General features: G+C 40.9%; 1 protein-coding gene across 14 annotated transcripts in view; it reads left to right on the top strand.

Moving 5' to 3' along the window:
* DMD (dystrophin) overlaps window positions 1–27,945 on the top strand; it is a 1,840,970-nt gene that overhangs the window by 1,792,831 nt on the left and 20,194 nt on the right. For all 14 annotated transcript variants that reach the window (XM_045507265.2, XM_045507267.2, XM_045507235.2 and 11 more), the window contains 2 exons: window positions 14,232–14,475; window positions 15,340–15,463. In XM_045507265.2, the coding sequence (XP_045363221.2) occupies window positions 14,232–14,475; window positions 15,340–15,463 (368 nt within the window). The remainder of the gene's footprint in view (window positions 1–14,231; window positions 14,476–15,339; window positions 15,464–27,945) is intronic.

Below are 27,945 nucleotides of genomic sequence, written 5' to 3'. Positions count from 1 at the left end.
TTTGGAAATGGTTGTACTGGAAAGTCTTGATTAATCTGCATTTGCATTAAAGAATACGGGAAAAACTTGATTAGCTTTGTTTAACCCAGCGTTGGTTACACATACTTGTCCTCAGCCCAATTCTAATGTTCTGTAGATCTTACTTTGGTAAGAAATTCAAGTCTGTTCTAATGCCTGTGCAGAGGAAGCCTGGATTTTTCTCACAAAAGTAACTTCTGATTTGTTCTAGTAGTAAAGCCCTAGAAACCCAGAGACCAAAATGATTTAGTCTGGAAAATTCAAAGATATGTGTTAAATCATCTCTCATAACAATAGAAAATTCTATGTAGTTTTTTTATGGAGCATTCCACTGTGAGTGGCCTGGCTTTGTAATTAAACTACCAAAAAGAATTTCCACCAGTAACTTTACAAAGTTAACTTGTTAAGTGGAGTGCTTAATTCTTGGTAATTGATTGAATTTCAAAGGATGTCTATACCAAAGACAGCAACTTTGTTTCTATCACAGTTACTGTTTGATTTTGCTTTTTAAGTTGTTAGATGCAAAGGCCAGTTGTTACTTGAGGCCTCTCCTGGGTTGTGATCTAAAAGTGTGTTATCAACACATGGGAAGATATTAAGAGGAATGCAGGGGTAACATTCATCTCCGTGACAGATTAAGGTATACATTTGAAAGATGTGTGGCTAGTATATGGTCCTGTGTAATGCCACTTGCGGAAGCTGATTCTTTGTCTGGCACTGAAGTTTTAGAGGTAACTGATCAGTGAATCAACCTTGTGTGACTTGGTGCTTAGCAAGTTTAAGTTCACAGAACCCATGGCTAATGGAGACATCCAGGAGACTACTGAAAAAGAAAGATCTGGAGTCTAGAAGGGAAGTCTGGGTTGAGGAGTAGTGGGTTGGGGAGATGGGGTCATGAGCTTAGAGGAGCTAGAAGCCTTGGGAAAGGACAGGGTCCTCCTTAGGAAGAGAATATATGTGGAAAGAAGACCAAGGACCTCCTGGTGTGCGTGACTGTAGTTGGCTGTACCCAGTTAGAAATGATTTCCTGCTGTGTTAATACTGATGCAGATGACTACCTTTATTTATTTATTTATTTATTTATTTTTACTATGTTAATAATTAAAGTTGGCCTTTTTCTGTATCACCAAAATCTGGGTTACCTTTTGGTGCCACTCTGTCTGCTAACTACAGGTTATAAGTAAATCCATATGATCCTTTTTCTATAATTTCCTAGTAAATCAGGGTGATTATTTCAAAGATAGGAGTAACCTATAGTTCCAGCTTTAGCCCTGAGCATAGTTCCCGGTCCTTTTGCATTAGTGTGAGGTTTGTCCCATATGCCAGACGGTGAGCTCTTGAAGGGAAAGGGACCATGTCTCACGTATCTTTCTCTCTCTAGTGCTGGGTGTAGAAATATGTGTTGATTAAGTGAATGGATGAATGCCCTTTGGAGGTTTCCTGTTCCCTGCTGGATTTTTTGGCTGACTTTCACCTGTCTTCTTGTTTTTCTCATTTCTTATGTTGTTGTTCTTCCCACAAATCCTTTAATATACCTCTGGGTTGTCGTAACATTTTCCATTCAACTGGAAACATTGAAGTTGTTTAAGTTAGCCCAGACTGGAGCATTTTCTGGGCTTATTTTTAGGCTCTTTCTTAAAATCATCATCTGAAAATCGTGAGAAGTGTCTACGTAGATAAGTCTGCAGGCATATACACACCATTTTTCTCTTACGTACGTGGATTGAACTTGATTCCGTCATATAGTAGGAGAGAGCATTGGAAAGTTACTGACCTCACTGGGGAAATATTTTTTGTAGTATGAGAAATAGGATTTTAAATCTAGAACTTGTTTTTATAAGAGCTTTATCAAGATATAATTAACATACAATTCACTCATTTAAAGTGTATAAGTCACTAGTTATTCACAGAGTTGTGCAACCATTGTCACATTATCGATTTTAGGACAATTTCCTCACCCAAAAAAGAAGCCCCATACTCATTTTCAGTCACTCTCCATTTCTCCCAAAGCAATACCACCCCAGCCCTAGACAATCAATGATCTACTTTGTTTCTATGGATTTGCTTATTCTGGACATTTCATGGAAATAGAATCATACAATATATCTGTAGCTGGCTTCTGTCACATAGCAGAATATTTTAAAAGGATACCCATGTTGTCGCCTTTATTAGTACTTCATTTTTGTTAGTGAATGATACTCTGTCATTTGGAAATACATTTCTTAAATTCATCCAGCAGTGAATGGACATTTCAGTTGTTTTCACTTATTGGCTATTATGGATAATATGGCCATGAACATTTGTGTCTGAGTATAAGGACTTACTTTTTTTTAAATGATCCTGTAGTTTCTGTCACTGTAATAGAGGAATCCATAGGATCAGATGTGGCAAAAGTGCACAGCAGTGCACGCCGGGAAGTGAAAAACAGGCCATCAGGATAAATTTACTGGGAGAACTTAAGGCCAAGTCTAACTACTCTTGAGGGACTCAAGCCGGGACACACAAAACTTAAAATTATGATTCTCCTACAGACTGTTACTGCTTTTTGCTGACCAAAGACAAAGTTTGATGTTTTACTGTATTTGTCTGAAACACACTTTCCCCAATGGTACTATTCCTGGACTACACTTCCTTATTTCTGAAACCTTCCCAATCAGAGTGTGCTTTTTGAATGGTTAAGACTAGTCAGTGTCCTTTTTGTCTTGGGTTTTGTTCCTCTTCCTTATTTCCAGGTATAACAGTTAGGATTGTTTTTTTTTTTAATGCATTCTTCTCTTCTTGTGTTGAACTTTTGATGAATACATGTATTATTAGACAGTGCTGTGTTAGTCTCTGATCAGGAATTTGTGGAAAAGAAAAGTCTCAGTCACTGAAGATAAAAAATACCTAAAGCCAGTTAATACTCTCAGGTTCTGTCTCATGGAACTCAAACAAGATATAGATAGATATGTCAAGGGCATAGCTTGAGAATAGAGTATATCTATGAACTCTGTAGACTTGGTCTGAACAGTTTATTACAGCAGTAAGCTATGGACCAAAATTGATAACTTTGTCACATGCCTAGCAGATTTGGTCAAATCTAAGGAAATCTCATCCTAGCGATCTTATTGCCTCAGTGATTTCATTTGGCCCAGATGCTCAGCTTTGATACACTTTACTGTAACACAGATGATGGAAGATACACAGTAATTCCCAGATTCTGGGGTAGCTACAATGACTGGTGGGGCAGGGGGCTAGAATTAGAGAGAGCAAATGATGACTCAGTTTCTAAGCACTATATATATATATAATATATATATATATATATATATATATATATATATATATATATATATATATAAAATATATATATATATATATATATATAATTTTCTGTCAAGCTCAATACGTCTTTCTTTTGGTAAGAAGCTTTCAGCACACCCGAGATTCCAAATGTAAGAAGTACAGAATATATAGAGAAAGAAGTCATAACAATTATGAACGCTTAGAGCGGGCTGGGCCTGGTTCTCACCAAGTTGTTCGTGTGGAATACAGAACACAGTGGCTCACCGATCCTACTGATGGGATGAGTGTGGAAGTCGGTTGTCTGGCTTCAGCAAGTGACAGAGCCTAGCTGTCAGTCAAGGTCTTTCTGACTCCAAAACCATGCTCTCAAACCCTATTCTAATTATCGCCTCAGCCATGGGTGGTAGAAGGCACCAAAAGGGCAGTGTGCCAAAAAGAAATTCTTAATTTTTCTGTACATGCTTCAGCATCACCTTTAAAGCGCAGATATCACTGGAAGAAATGGTACATTATTATAAAATCCCAGTAAGGTTTATTCAGTAGGAAAGGGGTTGGAAATTAAGAGCTCGGAATGCATTAAAAGAGGACAATATTAAGAGATAAGGATTAGAGACAGGAGCCTGGGGGTTCCTGCCATTTTTTACTATTTTGCTTAAGGCAGACCTAAAATATGCATACTTTTACTTCCCACCCTGTGAGCATCTCCTTAATTAACAATGGGAGTGCCAAGGCATATTAATGTCTCTTTCCATCTAGTTTAGGGGTATTTTTGACTGTGTTAGATACAATTTTACAGTATTGCTTTAAATATTTTAATTATAATTGGAAAAGGCGCTGTGCAATTTCCAGTTTTTTAAATACCTCATGCTTGTGGAATTTGTCTTCCTCTTTTTTTTAGAAAGTGCTAATTTGCTAGATTTATAGTTGCTGTAATAGTTGTGTATGATTTACTACATTTGCCTGAATCCAGATTGGTGGATATGATTTAGCTGTTTTTAATACTGTATCAGGCTAAAGCTGGATTTCTCTGGGTCTCATCTTTTTAGATGCAAACCTTTGTAGTTGTTCCCACTTTATGAAATAGATCCTGTGTGCGTGTTCATGCTTTAATATACAGTTTAATATATAAGACTATTAAGAAGACCTTGATCACTGGAAAGTGATCCTCATACAACTGTATAATTACATGCAGTAGGGACGTTTCATTAAAAGAGTAGAAAACCTACAATGAAAACACATGACATCTGTAAATTAAGAGGATTACAGAAAGATTGAAGTAATGTTCTTTATTATAGCTAGCATGTAGGTAGTTGTGACTACTGGCCGGGCCAGATGCTGTCATGTTTTCAGCAGGTAGAGGTAAGGCCAATTTGAGTCATCTCTTATATCCATTAGCTAGTTGAGAAAGATGAGCGTAAGTTTGTATCTGGACAACCACGCTTATACGTGTGATGACACAAAATGAATCAGATAGAGCTACATAGTTGTAGAATGGAGGGATTTTTGTAAGCTCTATGGAGAATAACAAATTAATAATGAATGGGAGACTTCTTCTTTAGCAAGAGTGGTTACAGGAAGAAATTGTGGCGGCAGACGCCATGTGAAGTGAATTTGAATTAGTGTTCTTTAGGGAGCTACCAGAGAAATATGATTTACAAGATAATCAAGAACATAAATATATTCTCCGTGGAGTAATTGTCTGATCCCTGACATATATTCCTGTGTATTGATATGACTCCACAAATACATTCCAACAGTTAGAGAATCAACAGGGGTGAAATGTACATGTGTAACTTCAAGAAAAGCAAAATATATATTGGTAGCAATATAAATTGACAGCCGACTGTTATAATGAGCAGATTGTGCACTTGTGGTTAAGGTTTAAAACCACTCACCTTGGAACAGTGTTAAGTATCTCACTGATCTTTTGTGGGAATGATATCCCCTATGTGCTTTATAAATATTGCATCCAAAAAAACTAGCATTATGATATACTTGAAAAGGTCTTGACATAGATGTTTTTAAATATAAGGAGACAACTTAATTCATAAGGGCTAAATGGCTTCGTTTTGTAACCCCTAACACAGCTCTATAACGATGACCACATGTATTAGGAAATGTTTAGTAAACGTTATCTCTAGTTCAACCCTTTGAACATTCATTTTTCTTGATAATCTTCATGAAAATTTATAAATACCTGTAAAAGAGAATTTAGACTTAAAGAACTTTGTATTTTACTTGGTTTTTGGCCGATATATTTCTTTTGTGCTATTTCTGGTGCTATTTCTGGCTTTTCAAACCTTTAACCTAACAGCTTGTCCCGCCTGAGAGCTTCAGGAGGAAAAACTAGTTCCTCAAAATCAAGTTGGTTATTGAGCATAATAGAAAGTGTATGTTTGTCACATATTTGTTTAGGAAACGGCACTTGTTTGGCTCATTGAACCCTGTTTTGGTAAATTGAGATTTGAATGAGTACTAAGGGAACCTTGACCAGACATCTACATAATCAACATGTCCTGGTAGGCTTCTGATGAAGATACCGTTAGTTTTCAATTTAAGGCATCTTCTTCTGCTTCTGCCGTTTATCCAGTAGTATGTAATATATGGAGTGGAAAAAAAATGAGAACACCACAGCTGAGCTGCAAAACAAGATGAACATCTCTGTGGGCCAGAAACGGGGAGGTATGGACAACAGGACAGGGTGAGCAGTGTGTGGGGCTACCTTGGTGGACTGTCAACTCCTGCTCTAGTAACAGGGATTAAATTCTTCTCACCAGGTGGGGACACACAGCCAGGAATTTGAAATCAGGGCCCCACAAAAACACATCTGGAGAGACACATACTAACCCACTTATACTTGAAAGGAAAATGAAAAAAAAAAAAACAATTTGGACTGTGGCAGGGGACTACAGCTCATGTGTAGCCATGGACCTAATGAGTAGAGCCTGGAAAAGAAGTGAAGAGTGTGGTGGTTGAGAAGGGGAGCATCACAGCCTTGAAACAAGCAGCTGAACCACGCTGCCTGGAGATGAAATTAGCAGTCAGTGCCTTCGTATCGCTCAATGCAGGAGCTGCAAATTACCAAGATAAGACGTAGCTCCAGACTAGAGGCCCTGCTCCGAGTGGGAACAGCCATAAAAGCACTTGACAGAAGCAGGTTCAGAAGGAGAGGGAAACAGGAAACACACCCTATCCCTTTCAGAATGTGCCTGAGGGAGGGAGGGAGGGAGGGAGGGAAGAGGCGAGGAAGAAAGAAAGGAAAGAGGGAGGGAGGGAGGGAGGGAAGAGGCGAGGAAGAAAAGAAAGAAAGAAAGGAGAGGAGGGAGGGAGGGAGGGAAGAGGCGAGGAAGAAAAGAAAGAAAGAAAGGAGAGGAGGGAGGGAGGGAGGGAGGGAAGAGGCGAGGAAGAAAGGAAGGAAAGGAAGGAGGGAGGGAGGGAAGAGGCGAGGAAGAAAAGAAAGAAAGAAAGGAGAGGAGGGAGGGAGGGAGGGAAGAGGCGAGGAAGAAAAGAAAGAAAGAAAGGAGAGGAGGGAGGGAGGGAGGGAAGAGGCGAGGAAGAAAAGAAAGAAAGAAAGGAGAGGAGGGAGGGAGGGAGGGAGGGAAGAGGCGAGGAAGAAAGGAAGGAAAGGAAGGAGGGAGGGAGGGAAGAGGCGAGGAAGAAAGGAAGGAGGAAAGGAAAGAAAGGAGGGAGGGAAGAGGCGAGGAAGAAAGGAAGGAGGAAAGGAAAGGAAGGAGGGAGGGAAGAGGCGAGGAAGAAAGAAAGAAAGAAAGGAAAGAAAGGAGGGAGGGAAGAGGCGATCGCCTGCCTCTCTGCCTCTCTGCCTCTCTGCCTCTCTGCCTCTCTGCCTCTCTGCCTCTCTGCCTCTCTGCCTCTCTGCCTCTCTGCCTCTCTGCCTCTCTGCCTCTCTGCCTCTCTGCCTCTCTGCCTCTCTGCCTCTCTGCCTCTCTGCCTCTCTGCCTCTCTGCCTCTCTGCCTCTCTGCCTCTCTGCCTCTCTGCCTCTCTGCCTCTCTGCCTCTCTGCCTCTCTGCCTCTCTGCCTCTCTGCCTCTCTGCCTCTCTGCCTCTCTGCCTCTCTGCCTCTCTGCCTCTCTGCCTCTCTGCCTCTCTGCCTCTCTGCCTCTCTGCCTCTCTGCCTCTCTGCCTCTCTGCCTCTCTGCCTCTCTGCCTCTCTGCCTCTCTGCCTCTCTGCCTCTCTGCCTCTCTGCCTCTCTGCCTCTCTGCCTCTCTGCCTCTCTGCCTCTCTGCCTCTCTGCCTCTCTGCCTCTCTGCCTCTCTGCCTCTCTGCCTCTCTGCCTCTCTGCCTCTCTGCCTCTCTGCCTCTCTGCCTCTCTGCCTCTCTGCCTCTCTGCCTCTCTGCCTCTCTGCCTCTCTGCCTCTCTGCCTCTCTGCCTCTCTGCCTCTCTGCCTCTCTGCCTCTCTGCCTCTCTGCCTCTCTGCCTCTCTGCCTCTCTGCCTCTCTGCCTCTCTGCCTCTCTGCCTCTCTGCCTCTCTGCCTCTCTGCCTCTCTGCCTCTCTGCCTCTCTGCCTCTCTGCCTCTCTGCCTCTCTGCCTCTCTGCCTCTCTGCCTCTCTGCCTCTCTGCCTCTCTGCCTCTCTGCCTCTCTGCCTCTCTGCCTCTCTGCCTCTCTGCCTCTCTGCCTCTCTGCCTCTCTGCCTCTCTGCCTCTCTGCCTCTCTGCCTCTCTGCCTCTCTGCCTCTCTGCCTCTCTGCCTCTCTGCCTCTCTGCCTCTCTGCCTCTCTGCCTCTCTGCCTCTCTGCCTCTCTGCCTCTCTGCCTCTCTGCCTCTCTGCCTCTCTGCCTCTCTGCCTCTCTGCCTCTCTGCCTCTCTGCCTCTCTGCCTCTCTGCCTCTCTGCCTCTCTGCCTCTCTGCCTCTCTGCCTCTCTGCCTCTCTGCCTCTCTGCCTCTCTGCCTCTCTGCCTCTCTGCCTCTCTGCCTCTCTGCCTCTCTGCCTCTCTGCCTCTCTGCCTCTCTGCCTCTCTGCCTCTCTGCCTCTCTGCCTCTCTGCCTCTCTGCCTCTCTGCCTCTCTGCCTCTCTGCCTCTCTGCCTCTCTGCCTCTCTGCCTCTCTGCCTCTCTGCCTCTCTGCCTCTCTGCCTCTCTGCCTCTCTGCCTCTCTGCCTCTCTGCCTCTCTGCCTCTCTGCCTCTCTGCCTCTCTGCCTCTCTGCCTCTCTGCCTCTCTGCCTCTCTGCCTCTCTGCCTCTCTGCCTCTCTGCCTCTCTGCCTCTCTGCCTCTCTGCCTCTCTGCCTCTCTGCCTCTCTGCCTCTCTGCCTCTCTGCCTCTCTGCCTCTCTGCCTCTCTGCCTCTCTGCCTCTCTGCCTCTCTGCCTCTCTGCCTCTCTGCCTCTCTGCCTCTCTGCCTCTCTGCCTCTCTGCCTCTCTGCCTCTCTGCCTCTCTGCCTCTCTGCCTCTCTGCCTCTCTGCCTCTCTGCCTCTCTGCCTCTCTGCCTCTCTGCCTCTCTGCCTCTCTGCCTCTCTGCCTCTCTGCCTCTCTGCCTCTCTGCCTCTCTGCCTCTCTGCCTCTCTGCCTCTCTGCCTCTCTGCCTCTCTGCCTCTCTGCCTCTCTGCCTCTCTGCCTCTCTGCCTCTCTGCCTCTCTGCCTCTCTGCCTCTCTGCCTCTCTGCCTCTCTGCCTCTCTGCCTCTCTGCCTCTCTGCCTCTCTGCCTCTCTGCCTCTCTGCCTCTCTGCCTCTCTGCCTCTCTGCCTCTCTGCCTCTCTGCCTCTCTGCCTCTCTGCCTCTCTGCCTCTCTGCCTCTCTGCCTCTCTGCCTCTCTGCCTCTCTGCCTCTCTGCCTCTCTGCCTCTCTGCCTCTCTGCCTCTCTGCCTCTCTGCCTCTCTGCCTCTCTGCCTCTCTGCCTCTCTGCCTCTCTGCCTCTCTGCCTCTCTGCCTCTCTGCCTCTCTGCCTCTCTGCCTCTCTGCCTCTCTGCCTCTCTGCCTCTCTGCCTCTCTGCCTCTCTGCCTCTCTGCCTCTCTGCCTCTCTGCCTCTCTGCCTCTCTGCCTCTCTGCCTCTCTGCCTCTCTGCCTCTCTGCCTCTCTGCCTCTCTGCCTCTCTGCCTCTCTGCCTCTCTGCCTCTCTGCCTCTCTGCCTCTCTGCCTCTCTGCCTCTCTGCCTCTCTGCCTCTCTGCCTCTCTGCCTCTCTGCCTCTCTGCCTCTCTGCCTCTCTGCCTCTCTGCCTCTCTGCCTCTCTGCCTCTCTGCCTCTCTGCCTCTCTGCCTCTCTGCCTCTCTGCCTCTCTGCCTCTCTGCCTCTCTGCCTCTCTGCCTCTCTGCCTCTCTGCCTCGAACCTACAACCTCCTGCTTAGTAGTCCTAGCTCTCTACCCCTAACCTACAGGCTCTCACTAGCTACCTGAGTTTCCCCTCACTCACCTTTATCTCCTCAACTAACAAACGGCCTCAGCCTGGGTTGCACCTGAGGAACCAGGGACCCAGCATCCTCCTTCAGCTGTGGGAGATAAACCTGACTTGACTCGGGGAAACTGAGGTAGCTAGCGAGAGCCTGTAGCTCAGGGGCAGAGAGCATGGCTGGCAAGCAGGAGGTCCTAGGTTCAAGCCCCAGGGGAAGGACAGAGGAGAGTTTTTGCTGGAAGCAGAAAGCAAATTTCATTTTTACATGAGTGCAGTAAGTCCTACTTACCTTCCTAAGTTGCTGTCTATACGTATGAACTTTCCCAAAAGGTCCCAATTAACTTATGGGCCTGATTTCCCCAACAGACTTCTCTGGACTTCGTAGACACTGATTCACCATTAGGATCAAAAGTTACATCTCACCCATCCTTTTGCTCAGTCACAATGATCACAGGTAGACGGTTGGTGAATGCATAATTCTGGCCACTGTTTGACTTGACTTGCCATAATGCCACGTAGACCAGAACAGCCATCTGCTAGGTTTTGAGGTTGTAATTCTGCCCGTGGGTGCAGAGGTATGCCCGATAGTAATACCCAAAACACACAGACTTAAGACAGTCCCTCCAAGTTGACTATCCAAAGTTGAATTAAGCCTAGATGAAAATAAAATGATAGAAGAATACAACCAAAATTGTAAGGATGTTTAAGATCCTCTAAGACATACTTAAGGAAATACTATTTATTAAGATAACAAGAAATTAAGAAACAAAGCAATGAAGAACAGATGCATCTGAAAGCCATTTTTTGAAATAAGAACTATAATCAGTGAAGCTACTGCACTCAAAGGACAGGATAAATTCTAGGCTGCACCCAGTCAAAGGAAATTAAAAGATGATTCTGAGGACTTTATATAATATTTAAAAAAACAGATAAACAGAAATCGGTAATAAAGAAAAATGGGGGATTGACCACAAGGCTTGAAAATATACCTGGTAGAAGTTTCAGAAGAAGAGAATGGAGATGCAGAGAAGCAGTATGTGAAGCTGTAAGAGCTGAGAATCTTCCAGAACTGGAGTGATGTGAGCCTTTAAGGAAATGGTCTCCAGAGAGAAATTTTAAACATCTGGGAAGGCCTGTGTAGAGCAATTGGTATTCTTTACAGCTCAGCTTTGGGAAGCCCTGGCTGAGTTCAAATGTTATATTTTTCACGGGAAGACATAACAGAAATGCAGTGTGTTGTATATGCTTAAACCGTGGTTTCTAAACAAGGACACTTAGAAATAACTCAGTAAAGGAGAGCTGTGTGGAAGAACCTGACCCAGAGGAAGACCTCTCTAGAAAAGGTAGTCTCCTGTCAGTGACCCTGTGAAAAGCAGGCAGTAAGACAATAATCATGTTGTACTATCCTGAAGTCCATGTCTAAAGACACCGTTTTCCAAAAAAAAAAAAAAAAAAAGACAGCTTTCAAAAAGGATTTCGTGGGTGACCCGATCTGATAGAAGAATTCTGAAGAGGAGTCCATAAAAATATGTCATCAGTTGGGATATTTCAGTGAAGGTGGATTTCTTATAGTCAATACTTCAAGGGAAAAAAACTAAAAGATAATTCCTATCAAATGAAACCTTGTGAACACTGGATGCTGCTTCAGATTCATGACAACATTTAGGTAATTATCATTTAAATGGTCAGAAATGGGATGTAATTAATGTGAACAACTACGTACACTGGTTCACACCCAGAGGACCGATGTGCAGAATCTGGCCAAGGGAAAACTTATTTTGATAAATTTCTTATTACTGCTTTGTCAACGCAGATTGCTGTGAAACAAACTGCACATATAACTCTCCTTGAAGATTGATAGCAAGTAGGATTTTAATCAATACAGATAGGAGATTACATTTCCTGTAAATGGAAAAGATCATAGATTTTCCTGCATGACTTTAAACAAATTCCTAGAAAACTTGTAACATTAGGTACAGGGTAGAGCTTTACACAAACAAAAGACAGCACAGATTGGATTGAAATAAAATCTTCCATGTAGAGAGTGACCATTTTAAAACTGGGCATCTTGGAAGACAAGCCATCCCCTGCGGAACGTTCATTCCAGGTACGAAACAACAGAAGATCCCATGTCACTAACAGGAAACCTGGTTATGAGACTGTCTTCCTTTCTCAGACTGGACAATGGGAAAACCCTTCTTGCCGACCCACCACTTGCCTCGCATGTCTTTTCTTGTAGATAGAGATCTCCCACATTTGTGGATAGGACATTCTCTCACCTGATAAAATGTCATCTGTGAAGAACAGAAATCTTTCCTCTTATTTTGGTACTTATCATAACTAGAAGAAACATATCAAGAGTTCTAATCAGTCACTGGGTATCAAAAGACAGAAGTGTCCTTAATCGGAAATGCATTCTCAGCAATTCTAAAGCAAGAAGGAAATCTATAACCCTAAATGTACTTATTAAGAAGCATAAAAAGAAAAAAGAAATGACTTAAGCATTCAAACTGAAAAGCTAGAGGAAAATCCACAGTAAGTTACAGAACATTAACGGACATACAAGGAGACTAGAATAACTGAAGAGCTTCACCACGTTCCTGGATGTGAAGACTCAATAACACGAAGTCAGTTCTTCCCAGTTTAATTTATACATTCAATGTGATTCAAGCACCAGATTTCAACAAGGATTCTCCTGAAATAGGAAATTTTGACACTAAAATCATAGGCATAATCAGATAGATCTGAAGAGCCAAGACAATTTGGAGGCAGAACAAGTGGGACTGAGAGGGCCTGCCAGACAGCAGTGTATTTAAATACATAGTGTGGAATCTGCACAGGGACACAGATAAACAAGCAGAAGAGAATTGCTCAGAAGCACACTAGTGTACTTCTGGATGCTGGATGTATTGTAGAAATACCATAGAAATCAGTGGGGGAAAGGTGGACTATACAATTAAATGGGCTAGCTTAGGAAGTTATCTTTGTGCGGGGGGTAAAATAAGGTTTTATGTTCACACCAAGCACAGAAGATTCTGGGTAAATTAAAGTCCTAAATGTGAAGAACAAAATTTTAACCTTCAAAGTATAAGTGTAAGGAAGATTTTCCTAAACAAAACATAAAAACCAGAAAACATGGAGGACTATTTTGAAATTAAAAATTATTGTGCAGTAGGATGCTATGACTAAAGATAAGCTGTGCTAACACACGGGTAGGAGATATTTGCTGTGCACATAACGGGCAAAGGATAAGCATGTAGAACACATCCAGAACTGGAACTAGAAAAAGACAATCCCGTAGGGAAATAGATTAAGGAAACATAAGAAGCCATTTAACATGAAAGAAGTCCAGCCTCATCAGTAATCAGAGATGTGCTCATTAAAATGCACCCATGACCCAGAACTTCAATGTTTGGTAACAGGAAGTATATCATGAGATGTGGCCAAATGGAGACTCTCACTCACTTCTGCTGGGAGAATGAATTGGTATAAAGCCACTTGGGGGAGCAATTTGGTGATCTGTAGCAATGTTGAAGATGTTGCCAGAACCCAACAATTTCACATCTATGTATATTTTGTAAAGAATCTCTTAAACAGGTACCCAAGGAGACAGGTAGAAGGAAGTTTATTGCGTCATTGTTTGTAATAGTGAAAAATTGGAAACAACCTAATGTTCATTGACAGGAGAATGTTGTTGGCATATTCAAGCAGCAGAATAATATCTTACAGCAGGTAAAATCATGAACTATTATGTGTCAACATGGATAAATCTCCAAAACGGTCTTGAAGGCAAAAAGCAACTCTTAGAATGGTATGTACGTTCTTAAAGTTCTTAGACATAAAGTTTAAGAACACGCAAAATGATGCTATTAGATTTAATCACGTGAAATGGCCATTTTTGTAGTTTAAAAAAAAGCTGACTATCAGCATCTCTATTAAGTTCAACCTAGGGTTTGTGGATGCACTCATGGTAATGATGGACGTAGAATTCAGGATGGCATTATCTCCTTGGGGACATTGGTGGTGGGGGGACTGGTACCATATTAGGGAGAGTACATGGAGAAGCTTCTGCTTGAACTGTCATATTTTATGTCTTCAAAAATTTTTGAAGGAAATATGGCAAAGGTTAAATTTATTAAAGCCGTGTGGTCGGTACATGGGTACACTCTTACTGTGTTCTTATACATTGCTGTTGAAAATAGTCGATTTTTTTTAAGTAAACCAAAGTGTTGATAGAGGTATAAGAATTATAATCTTATGACGTTATTAGGAAATATTTACAAAATGATGAACTCCTTTGCTGCTTCATTATGTAAACATAGCACTCATAAGGCTTTTAGTATAAATCAAAGATTGAAAAGCATCTCCCCTCACACACACCAGACGCTTCAAGTTTTTTTTTTCCCTAGCATTGCTAAAATCGTCATCATAAAAACCATTCATTAAGTGCCTCTCTTTTGCTTGCTACTGTGTTTGGTGGTGGTCAGATATATCTCTCTGGCATTTTATAAGAAATCTGGTGATGATATTCAGGGTTTTTTCCTTTTCTTTTCTTTTTTTGTACTTCTTTGATGCCAAACAGGAATCTGCAAGCAGAATATGATCGTCTCAAGCAGCAGCATGAACATAAAGGCCTGTCCCCACTGCCGTCCCCTCCTGAAATGATGCCCACCTCTCCCCAGAGTCCCCGGGATGCTGAGCTCATTGCTGAGGCCAAGCTGCTGCGTCAACACAAAGGCCGCCTGGAAGCCAGGATGCAGATCCTAGAAGACCACAATAAACAGCTGGAGTCACAGCTACACAGGCTCAGGCAGCTCCTGGAGCAAGTGAGACCTGCAGCTCTCTAACACGAGATAGTCACCAAAATTTACTTTCCTCTCTTAAAACTATAATGTAGAACTCTGAGTCCTTTTCAGAAATGCAGCGAGCATCAGTTCGTTCAGTACCTTGGTATGTGCTAGCGAAGTGCTACATATCAGGGACATAAAAAAAAAGTAGGAAAACTAGCATGTCTTTTTATATTTACTCCAGATTATTTCCTGCATAAATGTGTATTTGACCGATTGAAAATTCATGTTGGAAAAAAATACCGAAAGGTTTCCACTAGTTACGTAAAAGTGAAAATTTTGCCTCTTGAAGTGGAACTCTTTTTTGCAATTAGTCTTATTTTCTGGTATGTCTTTGGGTTTTTTCTTTTGATAATCCCTAAAACATAATTTTTTAAGTCTCCATGAAAAATGCAGCAGGCTACTGCATTGTAGGAGGCCCTACCTTACCTGTACATAGTCCTGACTTTTCTGGGAATTTTAAATTTTCAGGTATGTTCTCTCCGTCTTATTAGTTAATACTTCATAGAAATATGAATTCTCCATTACATTTTTGTGGCCTCGTATGATTTCACCATTCTCCCCTGACCTTCTAAGTCTTTCAGTTGTTTTCATGACTTTTATGTATCTTATGCCACTGTAGCCGTGATGTTTTTCAAACTTGTAAGGGGACACAATTCAGGTACAAAGACAGTATCCGTGGAGCTTATCACCAGTGAAACTTCCCTATTTTAACCATCTTTGGGAGGTTTCTAAGTAGGAAAGCTCATAATTTCTGAGTCTTGAGTATCTATAATAGGTTTATGTTTATATATTTGTGTGTTTATTATGAAAAATAATTCTATTTTCTTTTGGATGCCTTAGCCCCAGGCAGAGGCCAAGGTGAACGGTACAACAGTGTCCTCCCCTTCTACCTCTCTTCAGAGGTCCGACAGCAGTCAGCCTATGCTGCTCCGGGTGGTTGGCAGTCAAACTTCAGAATCCATGGGTGAGTGTCCGTCTTTGCTGCTCTTGGAGTTTGTTCTCTCTTAAGGGCTGGAAATGGTGCACTGTTTGCTCAGAGGTTTTAATCATCCAGTAAATTATCCAGTATCAGTTCTGGACCAGGCATTGTCGTAAATGCCTTAGGGGTACAAAGATGGAGACACTGTTACAGCCCTTAAAGGGCTGGCTACTCAGTTACTCAAAACAAGGCAGCGTGGTATTAAACTTTCGTGGATTTTGGAGACCAGAGGCGGCTTTTCTGAGGAACTGATGTTTGTGAAGGGTTCTGGAAGATGGAATAGAAACTGGGCATACGCCAAAAAAGGGGTAGTGTAACTGAAAATTTAGAGACCAGGGCCGTGGGCTGGAAAGAGCCAGTGGTCCAGTTAGTAGAAAGATAGGGTCCAAGCAGGAAGTGGGGGGAAGGACGGCTACAGAAGAAGGTTGGGGTCACATTATAGTGACATGACTGTTGGACAGAGATGTTTGGTCAGTGTCAGGGAGCCACTAAAATTCACTTAGCAGGTAAGAAATACCTTAAAAAGAAAGGATTCCAGCAGCTTTCTCTGTCCTAAAGTAAACTGTTTATCAGCGGAGACTAGTTAGGACGCAATCACAAAGGGCAAGGTATGGGGGTTCTGAGGACCCGTGCTTGAGAGCTGTCTGGGATGGGAGGCGATGACTGTGAGACTTAATTGAAAATAGGGTACCCAAGGCCAGGGGACTGGCGGGAAAATGTGGAGGAAAGGAAATGAGGGGACAAGAGCTGGTTGGAAGAAGGTAGTGATCCTTTTGAATGTGGAAGTACTGTGTTTGAGGAAGTGGTCAACGGGCAGTCTGCAGAGACTGGAGAGAGACCTCCACAGAACTGATAGCTGAAAGGTGAGAGATGAGCAATAGACAACAAAGGTGCCTGAATACAGTACCCTGGAGAGGACCTCCGTTTGGGTGATGGGGTAGTGAAGTAGTGCGGAGCAGTGTTGGAAGTTGGAGAATAAAGTAATAGCCTCCAAACGGAGAAGGAACTTTAAGACTGACAGATGAAACAGGCAACTCTGTAAAATAAGAAATACGAAGTTTATTGCAGTAACTTACACACAGGTAGGCTCAGGTGAACGGTGATCCCAAAGCATTCCCGGCTGCACTCCCTGCCACGGAAAGCGGTGCAGGGGGACTTAAAGCGGCCAGAGCATGTCTGCAAGGATGGAAACGGGGGGCTTTTCTTTCCCCAGAGGTTTCCTGACCAGTAACCATCTGTCAGCAAAAGGCATTCTTCCTGTTTTCAAAAAGTTGAGAGGGAAGTTATCCGTCTTGGGTATGTTCCTTGTGAGGAGGCTACAGCTCAAGCATGTCGGGGGTGGGGCTGATGGTGGAGGTGACAAAATGGAGTCACTGTGGTCCAGCTGCATCAGCAGGCTTAGCTTGAAGGAAGAAGATGTGGGCAGTAGGTCAAATGTGGCAAAGGGCTCAATCACACTGAAAATAAATTACAGCTCAGTGGATCACTGTTACATGCATTAGCCACTTCTGAGAAAGCATTTTCAGCTAAGAGAAGGGAAGTTGGAGATTTTTTTCCCCAGTGAAAGAAAAGGTCAGGTAATACTGAAAATGAATATGGCTTGAAGACAGTGAAGAGACCCCCCCCCCCCCCGTTGGAACATTATCGAGTAACACAGGGAAAAAGTGTGTTGAGGAAATGGGCAGTATGGCCTGGTGTCGTTCTTCAGTGGTGTTCTCTCCCTGGGACTGTGTTCTAAGAAAACCAGTAGTTCATGAGGCAGATAAAAGAAGGTCAGAACAAGTAAAGCACTTTGAAGTGGTAATGAATCCATTGTTACAATGACCATGACAGGGGTGGCCAGCCATCTGCTTACCGGTCCATCCCCCTCCTTTCTCTTCCTCTTAAGAGCCTGCAGTGAGTCAGCCCCATGCTTTCCCCCCCCTCCCCGGGTCCTAAACTGGGTTCCCTTGACCCTCCTGACCTTACCTCACAGAAAGGAAGAAACATGAGTCTGATTCACACTTAAAGCTCTGTTGCCTGGGACCGTGGTGTGTTGAATTCATTTTATGCTTCAGATCTTCCATGAGAGTAGACTGTAGAGGCGAAGTGCCTAGTCAAAAAGGAAAGGTCAGAGGTGTCGGTGAGTTTTAGGGTGGAAGATTAGGGGACCACGGTCAGGAATATTCGGAAGTTGGACATCAAAGAAGTAAAATACTTTCCAGCGATGCGTGTGTCTAAGCTGTAGCCTCCCAGGGAACTGCTGCTGCGTGGAGGTGACTGAGGCCGAGCAGTGTGGCTCTTGGTACTGGGAAGGCCAGGGCTGTCGGGAATGGGGAAAGATTCCTCAAGATACTGAGGAAGGCAGATGAGGGCATTGAGACTAGAGAACTCAAACTGTGAAAAAGGAGGCAATACTGGGCGCCGTTTTCCCGGCTCTACCACACGTCGGTGACGGCGAGCAGTCTCTGCGTCCGAGTCTCTTTCTCCAAGTGAGCGCTAGTGGACTGTTGGGACCATAAATGACAGCACAGCATATGAAAAAAATATTACATGCCTTTGTAAAGTCTATGAATTCCCAAAAAACGGAGTTTTAGTACTCTGCTATTTCCTACTGCAGGATTTTTGCCTTAAGCAAAGTATGTGAAACTAAGTTGCATATTTTAGTGGTGAGACGCAGAGCCCCGGGTGCTTAGAAGCATTAATTATTTAGGCCTGTCAAGACTGGCAAAAAGGCGGTGTGCCCATGAGAGCACCCAAATTATAGTACCCATCCGGCCATGGGCTGGGTGATTTGTGGAGCTGAGAGGATTGTGGCAGGAGGACAGAAATGCTTTTTCCAGTGGCTGAGCTGGGCTGAGAGAGAACTTGCCAAAGTAAAACAGATAGGCTCTGTTGTCAGTACGTTTGTTCTCTGAGAAGACTGGATTCAAAGGTGAGTTTTTTCCAACTGGACGAGCCAACTGCATTTAAGAAGGGAAAAGAACCCACCATCTTCTTGAAGGATGCACACAGGTGTGTAAAAAATGGAGTGTGCATCCTCATGCGATAAGGCTGGGGGTTGCTGAACCATATTCTGGTAGAGTTGCACTCTTTTTGTAACCCCAATAACTTTTTAAAGAGATGTATGAGTGAAGTCATATTGGATGATAATACTCATCACTGGTAAGTCTCTTTGGCTCGTGTATACATTTTTAAAAGGGGACAGTGTCCTCAGTTCTATTTAAAAAGACAAATGAGCAGTCTAGCTTCTTTTAGCTCATTTAGTCACGTACACAGGACTCTGCCTCCTTCACTTCTACCCAATCACTTTGTAAAGAATATGTTATATTGTACTTATTTGCTTACTTTACACAATGTTAAAAGGGTCCTTAGCTTCTTAGTGTAGAATAATTTCAGACTTAGGGCAGAACTGCAATTAATTTAACATCTTGCCATGTTTGCTTTATTTTCAGTACCATGTTTATGTTTATCTATGTGTTAACATCGTTATACACACAAATATAAATGAATATATAGTGTGTGTGCGTATATATATATATATATATAGTTTGACTCAGTAAAGATTAAGTTTCATACATAATGACGTGTTAACATACAGATCCTGTCTTACATAATCACAATAGGAAATTAACACTGCTACTGTTATCTAATATACAGTTTAAACTCGAATATCCCCCCTCTGCCACTAATATTCTTTATAGCGTATTACTTTTTTCATCCAGGATCCAGTAAGGGGCCAAGCTTTGCATCTAGATGTATGATGCTGAGCCTCATAGCCTGCTCCGATTTGTCATGACGCTGACATTTTAGGAGAGGTCAGGCCAGTTGCTTTGTAGAATGTTTCTCAGTTTCGATTTGCCTGCTTGTCTAGGCATGATCAGATTCAGGCTAAGTATTTTATGCCACATTACTTACCCCATGGTGATGATGGTGATGTTGTGTCCATCACGTTAAGGCCGTCCTCAAGATTGCCAGCCCACAACTCTCTCCCGAGTGTCTTCTGGAAAATATAGATACATATGATAAGGTCCATTTACCCCTCCCCTGGCTATTATACTTATCATTGTAAGACTTCTGCATTTTACATGAAGTGGTACAATATTACGTCTAAGTAGACTGTGACCCCTTAATGATGTATATTGTAATACCTCGATCAACTATTAAAATATAAGTGAAAGACACAGCAAATGCCAGTAGATACACTGAAATGGAATTCTAAAAAATACTGGAATAATCGAAAAGAAAGTAAGAGAGGGGAACAAAACAAACAAGCCAGACGTACCAAATACACAGCACATAATCACATGGCAGACCTAAAACCAACCATGTCAATAATAGACTGTACAGTCCAATATAAGTCAGAGAATATCAGAATGTATACAAAAGCCAGACCTAACCATATACTGTCTATAAGACAGGTACTTTACTTTAAATTAGGGAGTGGGGAAGGGGAGAAAGACATCACACATCATGATAACACACTTTGAAGACAGATCTCCCTTCTGGGTAAGTCCCCCTCTCCCGGAAACGTTAAGGGGACTTCTTTAAACAAAAGTGTGTTACTTAGTAACAGTACAGTTTCACCATTAAAGATAATACGTAGTTCAAGTCAGAATATTCTGATGTTGTAATAGTGACAGGCTAATAGCTTATAAATCTAGTATGAAGAATAAAAAAAAGTAGTAAGAAATAACAATAACCAAAGTAATTTCTTAATGGATATACAAGGTAAAAAGGTGTAAATTGTGTTATCAAAACATAAACCACAGTAACCACAAAAGAGAAATAAATCTAAGCATAACACTACAATCTTCAAATGACAAAGGGAGAGAGCCATATAAGACAAGCACAGAGGAACTACAAAACAGACAGAAAACAATTTTAAGTGACAGAAAACAATTTTAAGTGGCAGTAAGTACATACCTATGAAAAAGGTACTTTACATGTAAATTGACTAAGTTCTCTAATCAGAATCTATGCAGTGCCTAAATGTATTAAAAAACCACAAGACTCACCTGTTTGCTGCCTAGAATAGACTCACTTTACTTGTAGAGACTGAGACTGAAGGGATGGAAAGAGATAGTCCATGCAAATGAAAATCAAAACAAACCTGGGAAAAGCTATACTTCTTTCAAGCAAAACAGACTATGAAACAAAGACTATAATGAGACACAAAGAAGACTATCACATAATAATAAAAAGGTCAAACAGGACTCTAACATTTATAAATATTTATGCACCCAACGTAGGGACACCTAAATATATAACGCAAATATTAACAGACCTAAAGGGAAGAGATAGCAATACAATAGTAGTGTGGGACTTTAATACCACTCTTATATCAATGGATAGATTATCCAGACAGAAAAGTCAATAAGGAAGCATTGGACTTGAACCATACATTAGATCACATACACATATACAGAACATTCCATTCAAAAGCAACAGAGTACACATTCTTCTCAAATGACATGGAACATTTTCTAGGATACATCATAGGAATGATGTTTGTTAGGCCACAAAACAAGACTCAATAAATTTTAGGAAGATTTAAATCATATTGCGCATCTTTTCTGACTACAGTGTTATGAAACCACAAATCAATGACAAGAATAAAACTAGAAAACTCACAAGCAGGTAAAGATTAGCAACATACCACTGAACTACAATTGAATTGATGAAAAAAATCAAAAGAAACTTAAAAACATACCTTAAGACAAATGTAAATACCATGTACAAAAGTTATGAGATGCAGCAAAAGCAGTTCTGTGAGGGAAGTTCATGACAATAAATGCCTGCATCAGGAAAAAAGAAAAATCTCGGGGATCAGCCAACATGGCAGAGTAGGACACCCATAGCTCACCCTCTCCCAGCAACACTCACATCTACAGACACACCCAGCCAACCAGAGCACCCATCGCCCTCTTCAAAAGACAAAGACATCACGAATCTGTTTATTCCTGCATATTCTTTAGATAGATAAACTCCTTAAAGACCACAATAGATAACTGATACTCCTTAAGCCACAGTGCCAGAGAAATAGGAGTGACATGAAGAAGCAGAGGAACCACTCCCAATTAAAAGACCAAGAGAAATCCCCTGAAAGAACCATCAATGAAATAGACCTTGATGGACTGCTAGATCAAGATTTCAAAAAAGCAGTGATCAAAGTACTGAAGGAACTAACACAGATAGTGTTTAGAGATATAAAATGTCAAAAATGAAACTGCAGCTATAAAGAAAAGCCAAATAGAATTGGTAAACTCATTGGCTGAGATGAGAGCTGACCTAAAGGCTGTACAAAGCAGGCTAGATAATGCAGAGGAACGAATAAGTGACCTAGAAAACAGGACACCAGAAAGCACCCAATCAGAACAGCTGAGAGAAAAACAAATAAAAAACAATGAAAACAATATAAGGGACCTATGGGATAATATAAAGTGTGCCAATCTATGCATAATAGAGGTTCCAAAAGGGGGAGAAAGAACAAAGGGGATTGAAAAGGTATTTGTAGAAATTATGACTGAAAACTTCCCAAACCTAAAGAAGGAATCAGATATCCAAGTACAGGAGGCTCACAGGGTCCCAAACAGACCCACACCAACACATATCATAACCAGGATGGCCAGAGTCAAGGATTAAGAAATGATCCTAAAGGCAGCAAGAGAAAAGCAAAGAGTGAGTTACAAGGGAACCCCCATAAGGCTCTCAGCTGATTTCTCTACACAAACACTACAGGCCAGAAGGGAGTGGCAAGATATATTCAAAGTCCTGAATGAAAAAAAGATGCAGCCTAGGATACTCTATCCAGCAAAGCTATCCTTTAGAATAGAAGGAGAGATAAAGAACTTCACAGATAAGAAAAAACTAGAACAGTTTTAGCAACCCTAAACCTATGCTAAAACTAATATTGAAAGGTCTACTATAAATAGAAAAGCAGCAGGATGCTACAGAAATGAGAAACTCATAACTAGAAAGGTGAAAACTACCATGAATTACAAATAGAATAAACAAAATTGTAAAAGAAGACAGCTAAATCATTAAGAGTGGGAGAGGGAAGCAAGAAAACAGAGTCTTTTTCTTTTTTAAATTTTTTGTTCTTCGTACCATAGGTTTGAGCTTCTATTACTATCTGTTTCATGTTTCAATTATAGTAATGGGTTAATAGACTTTAAAAAAGGGTGACCACAAGCCAAAAACTTACAATAGAGTCACAAAAACTAAATAAAATCCAAGATAATACAAAGGAAAATTACCAAACCACAAAAGGAAGAAAGGAACAAAAAGAAAATGCCAAATCAACTGCAAAAATAAGTTCAAAATGGCAATAAACACACATCTATCATTAATTACTGTAAATGTCAATGGACTAAATACTCCAGTCAAAAGACAGAGTGGCAGATTGGACAATAAAGCAAGAACCTTCAATAGGCTGCATACAAGAGACCCACTTTAAGGAGAAGGACACATACAGATTGAGAGTGAAACGATGGAAAAGGATAGCCCATGCAAATAGAAAACCTAAGAAAGCAGGTGTTGCAGTACTGATTTCAGACAAAATAGACTTTAAAACAAAGGCCCTAAAGAAAGATAAAGAAGGACATTATATAATAATTAAAGGAGTAATACAAGATGAAGATATTACACTCATTAATACATATGCACCCAATACAGGGGCACCTAAGTACACGGAGCAACTACTAACAGAGATAAAGGGGGAAACTGATGGGAATACAATCATTGTTGGAGATCTTACCACCACAGTAACATCACTAGACAGATCTTCCAGACAGAAAATAAATTAGGCTACAGAAATTACAATAGAAAAATTAGACTTGGTGGATATTTTCAGAGCATTATACCCCCAAAAATAGGATATACATTCTTTTCAACTGCACATGGAACATTTTCTAGGCTTTATCATCTACTTAGGCACAAAAGAAGCCTCAACAATTTTAAGAAGATAGAAATTATCTCAAGCATCTTTACTGACCACAATGCCATGAAACTAGACATCAACTCAGAAAAACAAAGGAGAAAAAAAGGACAGCATGGAGATGAAACAGCATGCTACAAAAAAAAAAACCAATGAGTCAATGATGAAATCAAAGTTGAAATTAAAAAACACCTTGAGACAAATGGCAATGAAAACACAACCACACAAAATTTATGGGACACAGCAAAAGCTGTGCTAAGAGGGAAGTTTATAGTGATACAGGCCTTCCTCAAAAAAGAACAATCTCAAATAAACAATCTAACCCACCCGCTAAAAGAATTAGAAAAATAAGAGCAAAAAAAAAAAAAAAAGCAGAAGGAAGGAAATAATAAAGATCAGGGAGGAAATAGATAAAATATTTAAGATTTAAAAAAATAGAAGAAAAACCAATCAAACCAAAAGCTGGTTCTCTGAAAATAAATAAAATCGACAAACCTCTGGCCAAACTCAAAAAGAAGAAAAAAGAGCATAAATAAGCAAAATAAGAAAGGAAAATGGAGAAATTACAACAAATAACATAGAAATACAGAATATCATTTGAGAATATTATGAAAAACTATATGGAAGCAACATAGATAACCTAGAGGAGATGGACAAGTTTCTGGAAACATAAATCCACCAAGACTGAATCAAGAAGAAACTGACTACTTGAACACACCGATCACTAGAAGTGAAATCGAATTAGCAATAAAAAAAACCTCCCTACAAATAAAAGTCCAGGACCAGACAGCTTCACTGGGGAATTCTAGCAAACATACAAAGAACCCATACCAATCCTCCTCAAACTCTTCAAGAAGTTTGAAAAGGAGGGAATACTCCCAAACTCATTCTATGCAGTCACCATCACCCTGATACCAAAACCAGGCAAAGACACTACCAAAAAAGAGAATTACAGACCAATACCAATGATGAAGATAGATGCCAAAATCCTCACCAAAATATTAGCAAATAGAATCCAACAGCACATAAAGAAGATTATACATCATGGTCAGGTGGGGTTCATCCCAGGGACACGAGGGTGATTCAACATACGCAGATCAATCAATGTAATACACCACATCAACAAGAGAAAGGACAAAAACCACATGATCATCTCAATAAATGCAGAAACAACATTTGATAAAATTCAACACCCATTTATGATAAAAACTCTCACCAAAGTGGGTATAGAGGGAACATATCTCAACATAATAAAAGCTATCTATGACAAACCTACAGCCAGCATAGTACTCAATGGTGAAAAACTCAAAAGCTTCCCAGTAAAATCTGGGACAAGACAAGGCTGCCCACAGTCACCACTCCTATTCAACATAGTCTTGGAAGTCCTCACCACAGCAATCAGGCAAGAGAGAGAAATAAAAGGGATCCAAATTGGAAAAGAAGAGGTAAAAGTGTCACTGTATGCCGATGATATGATACTATATATAGAAAACCCTAAAAGGTCCACACAAAAACTACTAGAGCTGATCGAAGAATTCAGCAACGTAGCAGGTTCAAGATTAACGTACAAAAATCAGTTGCATTTCTTTACACTAATGATGAATCAACAGGAAAAGAAAACAAACAATCCCCTTTAAAATAGCACCCAAATTAACAAAATACCTAGGAATAAATTAACCAAGGAGGTGAAAGAATTATACACAGAAAACTATAAACCATTGATGAAGGATATTAAAGAAGACTTTAAAAAATGGAAAGATATCCCATGCTCCTGGATTGGAAGAATCAATACTATTAAAATGGTCACATTGCCCAAGGCAATCTACAGATTTAATGCAATCCCTATCAAATTACCCAGGACATATTTCACAGAACTAGAACAAAATGTAATAAAATGTGTATGGAACCACAAGACCTAGAATTGCCAGAGCATCACTGAAGAAAAAGAAAGAGGCTAGAGGAATAACTCTCCCAGACTTCACACAATACTATAGAGCTACAGTCATCAAGACACCATGGTATTGGTACAAAAACAGACATACACACCAATGGAACAGAATAGAGAGCCCAGAAATGAACCCACAAACTTTTGATCAACTCATCTTTGACAAAGGAGGCAAGAATATACAATGGAATAAAGACAGTCTCTTCAGCAAATGGTGTTGGGAAAACTGGACAGCAGCATGTAAATCAATGAAGCTAGAACACTCCCTTACACCATACACAAAAATCAACTCAAAAGGGATCAAAGACTTAAACATAAGATAAGATACAATAAACCTCCTAGAGGGATATATAGGCAAAACATTATCTGACATACATCTCAAAAATTTTCTCCTAGAAGAAATAAAAGCAAGAATAAACAAATGGGACCTGATGAAACTTACAAGCTTCTGCACAGCAAAGGAAACCATAAGCAAAACAAAACGACAACCTATGGAATGGGAGAAAATTTTTGCAAAAGATGAAACTGACAAAGGCTTGATCTCCAGAATATATAAGCAGCTCATACGACTCAATAAGAAAAAAATAAACAGCCCAATCCAAAAATGGGCAGAAGACCTAAACATGCAATTCTCCAAGGAAGAAATACAATGATCAATAGGCACATGAAAAAATGCTCAATATTGCTAATTATCAGAGAAATGCAAATCATAACTACAATGAAGTGTCACCTCACACCAGTCAGAATGGCTATCATTCAAAAGTCAGCAAATGACAAATGCTGGGGAGAAAAAGGAACCCTCCTGCACTGCTGGTGGGAATGCAGCCACTGTGGAAAACAGTGTGGAGATTCCTCAAAAGACTAGGAATAGACTTACCATATGACCCAGGAATCCCACTCCTGGGCTTGTATCCAGAAGGAAATCTACTTCAGGATGACACCTGCACCCCAATGTTCATAGCAGCACTATTTACAATAGCCAAAACATGGAAACAGCCTAAATGTCCATCAACAGGTGACTGGATAAAGAAGAGGTGGTATATTTATACAATGGAATACTACTCAGCCATAAAAACCGACAACATAATGCCATTTGCAGCAACATGGATGCTCCTGGAGAATGTCATTCTAAGTGAAGTAAGCCAGAAAGAGAAAGAAAAATACCATATGAGATCGCTCATATGTGGAATCTATAAAACAAAAAGAACATAAATACAAAACAAAACAGACTCGTTGACACAGAATACAAACTTGTGGTTGCCAAGGGGGAAGGGAGTGAGAAGGGACAGACTGGGAGTTTGAAATTTGTAGATACTGACAGGCATATGCAGAATAGATAAACAAGATTATACTGTGTAGCACAGGGAAATATAAACAAGATCTTGTGGTAGCTCACAGCGAAAAAGAACGCGACAATGAATATATGTATGTTCATGTATAACTGAAAAATTGTACTCTACACTGGAAATTGACACAGCATTGTAAACTGACTATAACTCAATAAAAGAAAAATCTCCAACAATCTACCTTTACACTTAAGTGAACTACAAAAAGAAGAGCAAACAAAGGCCAAAGTTAATAAAAGAAATACATTTCAGAGCAGAAATCAATGAAACAGAGATGTAATACACAATGGAAAAGAGCAACAAAACTACGAACTTGTTTTTTGAAAAGATAAACAAAATAGACAAAACCAGCTAGACTCACCAAGAAAAAGGACTCAAAATCAGAAATGAAAGAAGAGATATTACAACTTACACCACAGAAATACAAAGAATCATAAGACTGAAGAGTAATTATATGCCAACAAATTGGATAACCTAAAGGAAATGGGTTAATTCAAAGAAACATACAACCTGCCAGGAAAGAATCATGAGGAAATAGAAAATCTGAACAGATCAATAATAAGCAAGGAGATTGAATCCATAATCAGAAGTCTCCCAGTAGAGAAAACCCCAGAATCAGATGGTTTCTCTGGTGAACTCTACCAAACATTTGAATAACTAACACCAGTCCTTCTCAAACACTTTAAAAAAAACTGAAGAGGAAATAATACTTCCAAAATTATTTTACAAGGCCAGCATTACTTTGATCCCAAAGCTGGATAAGGACACTACATGAAAAGTATACACCAACATCTTGTGGATATATAGATTGAAAAATTCTCAACAAAATATTTGCAAACCAAATTTGACAATATATTAAAAAGATCATACACCATGACCAGTTGTATTGATCCTTCAGTTGCAAGGATGGTTCAACATATATAAATCAATCCATACGATATACCACAGTAAAAGAATGAAAGATAAACATCATCTGATAATCTCAAGAAATGCAGAAATACAATGTTTTTTTTAATTTAACACCAAAAGCAAAGGCAACAAAACCAAAAATAAACAAATGGGACTGTATCAAACTAAAAAGTTTCTGCACAGCAAAAGAAACCATTAACAAAAGGGAAAAATAACCTACAAAATGGGAGAAATATTTGCAAATCATGTAACTGTGACAAGTGATTAATAGTCAAAATAGACAAAGAACTTGCACAACTCAATAGCATGAAAAAAGTCCGATTTTAAAATGGGCAGGAGATCTGAATAG

This window comes from Camelus bactrianus, chromosome X (genome assembly GCF_048773025.1).
Source record: "Camelus bactrianus isolate YW-2024 breed Bactrian camel chromosome X, ASM4877302v1, whole genome shotgun sequence".
Taxonomy (NCBI): Eukaryota; Metazoa; Chordata; class Mammalia; order Artiodactyla; family Camelidae; genus Camelus; species Camelus bactrianus.
This window is presented reverse-complemented; position numbering and strand designations above follow the sequence as displayed.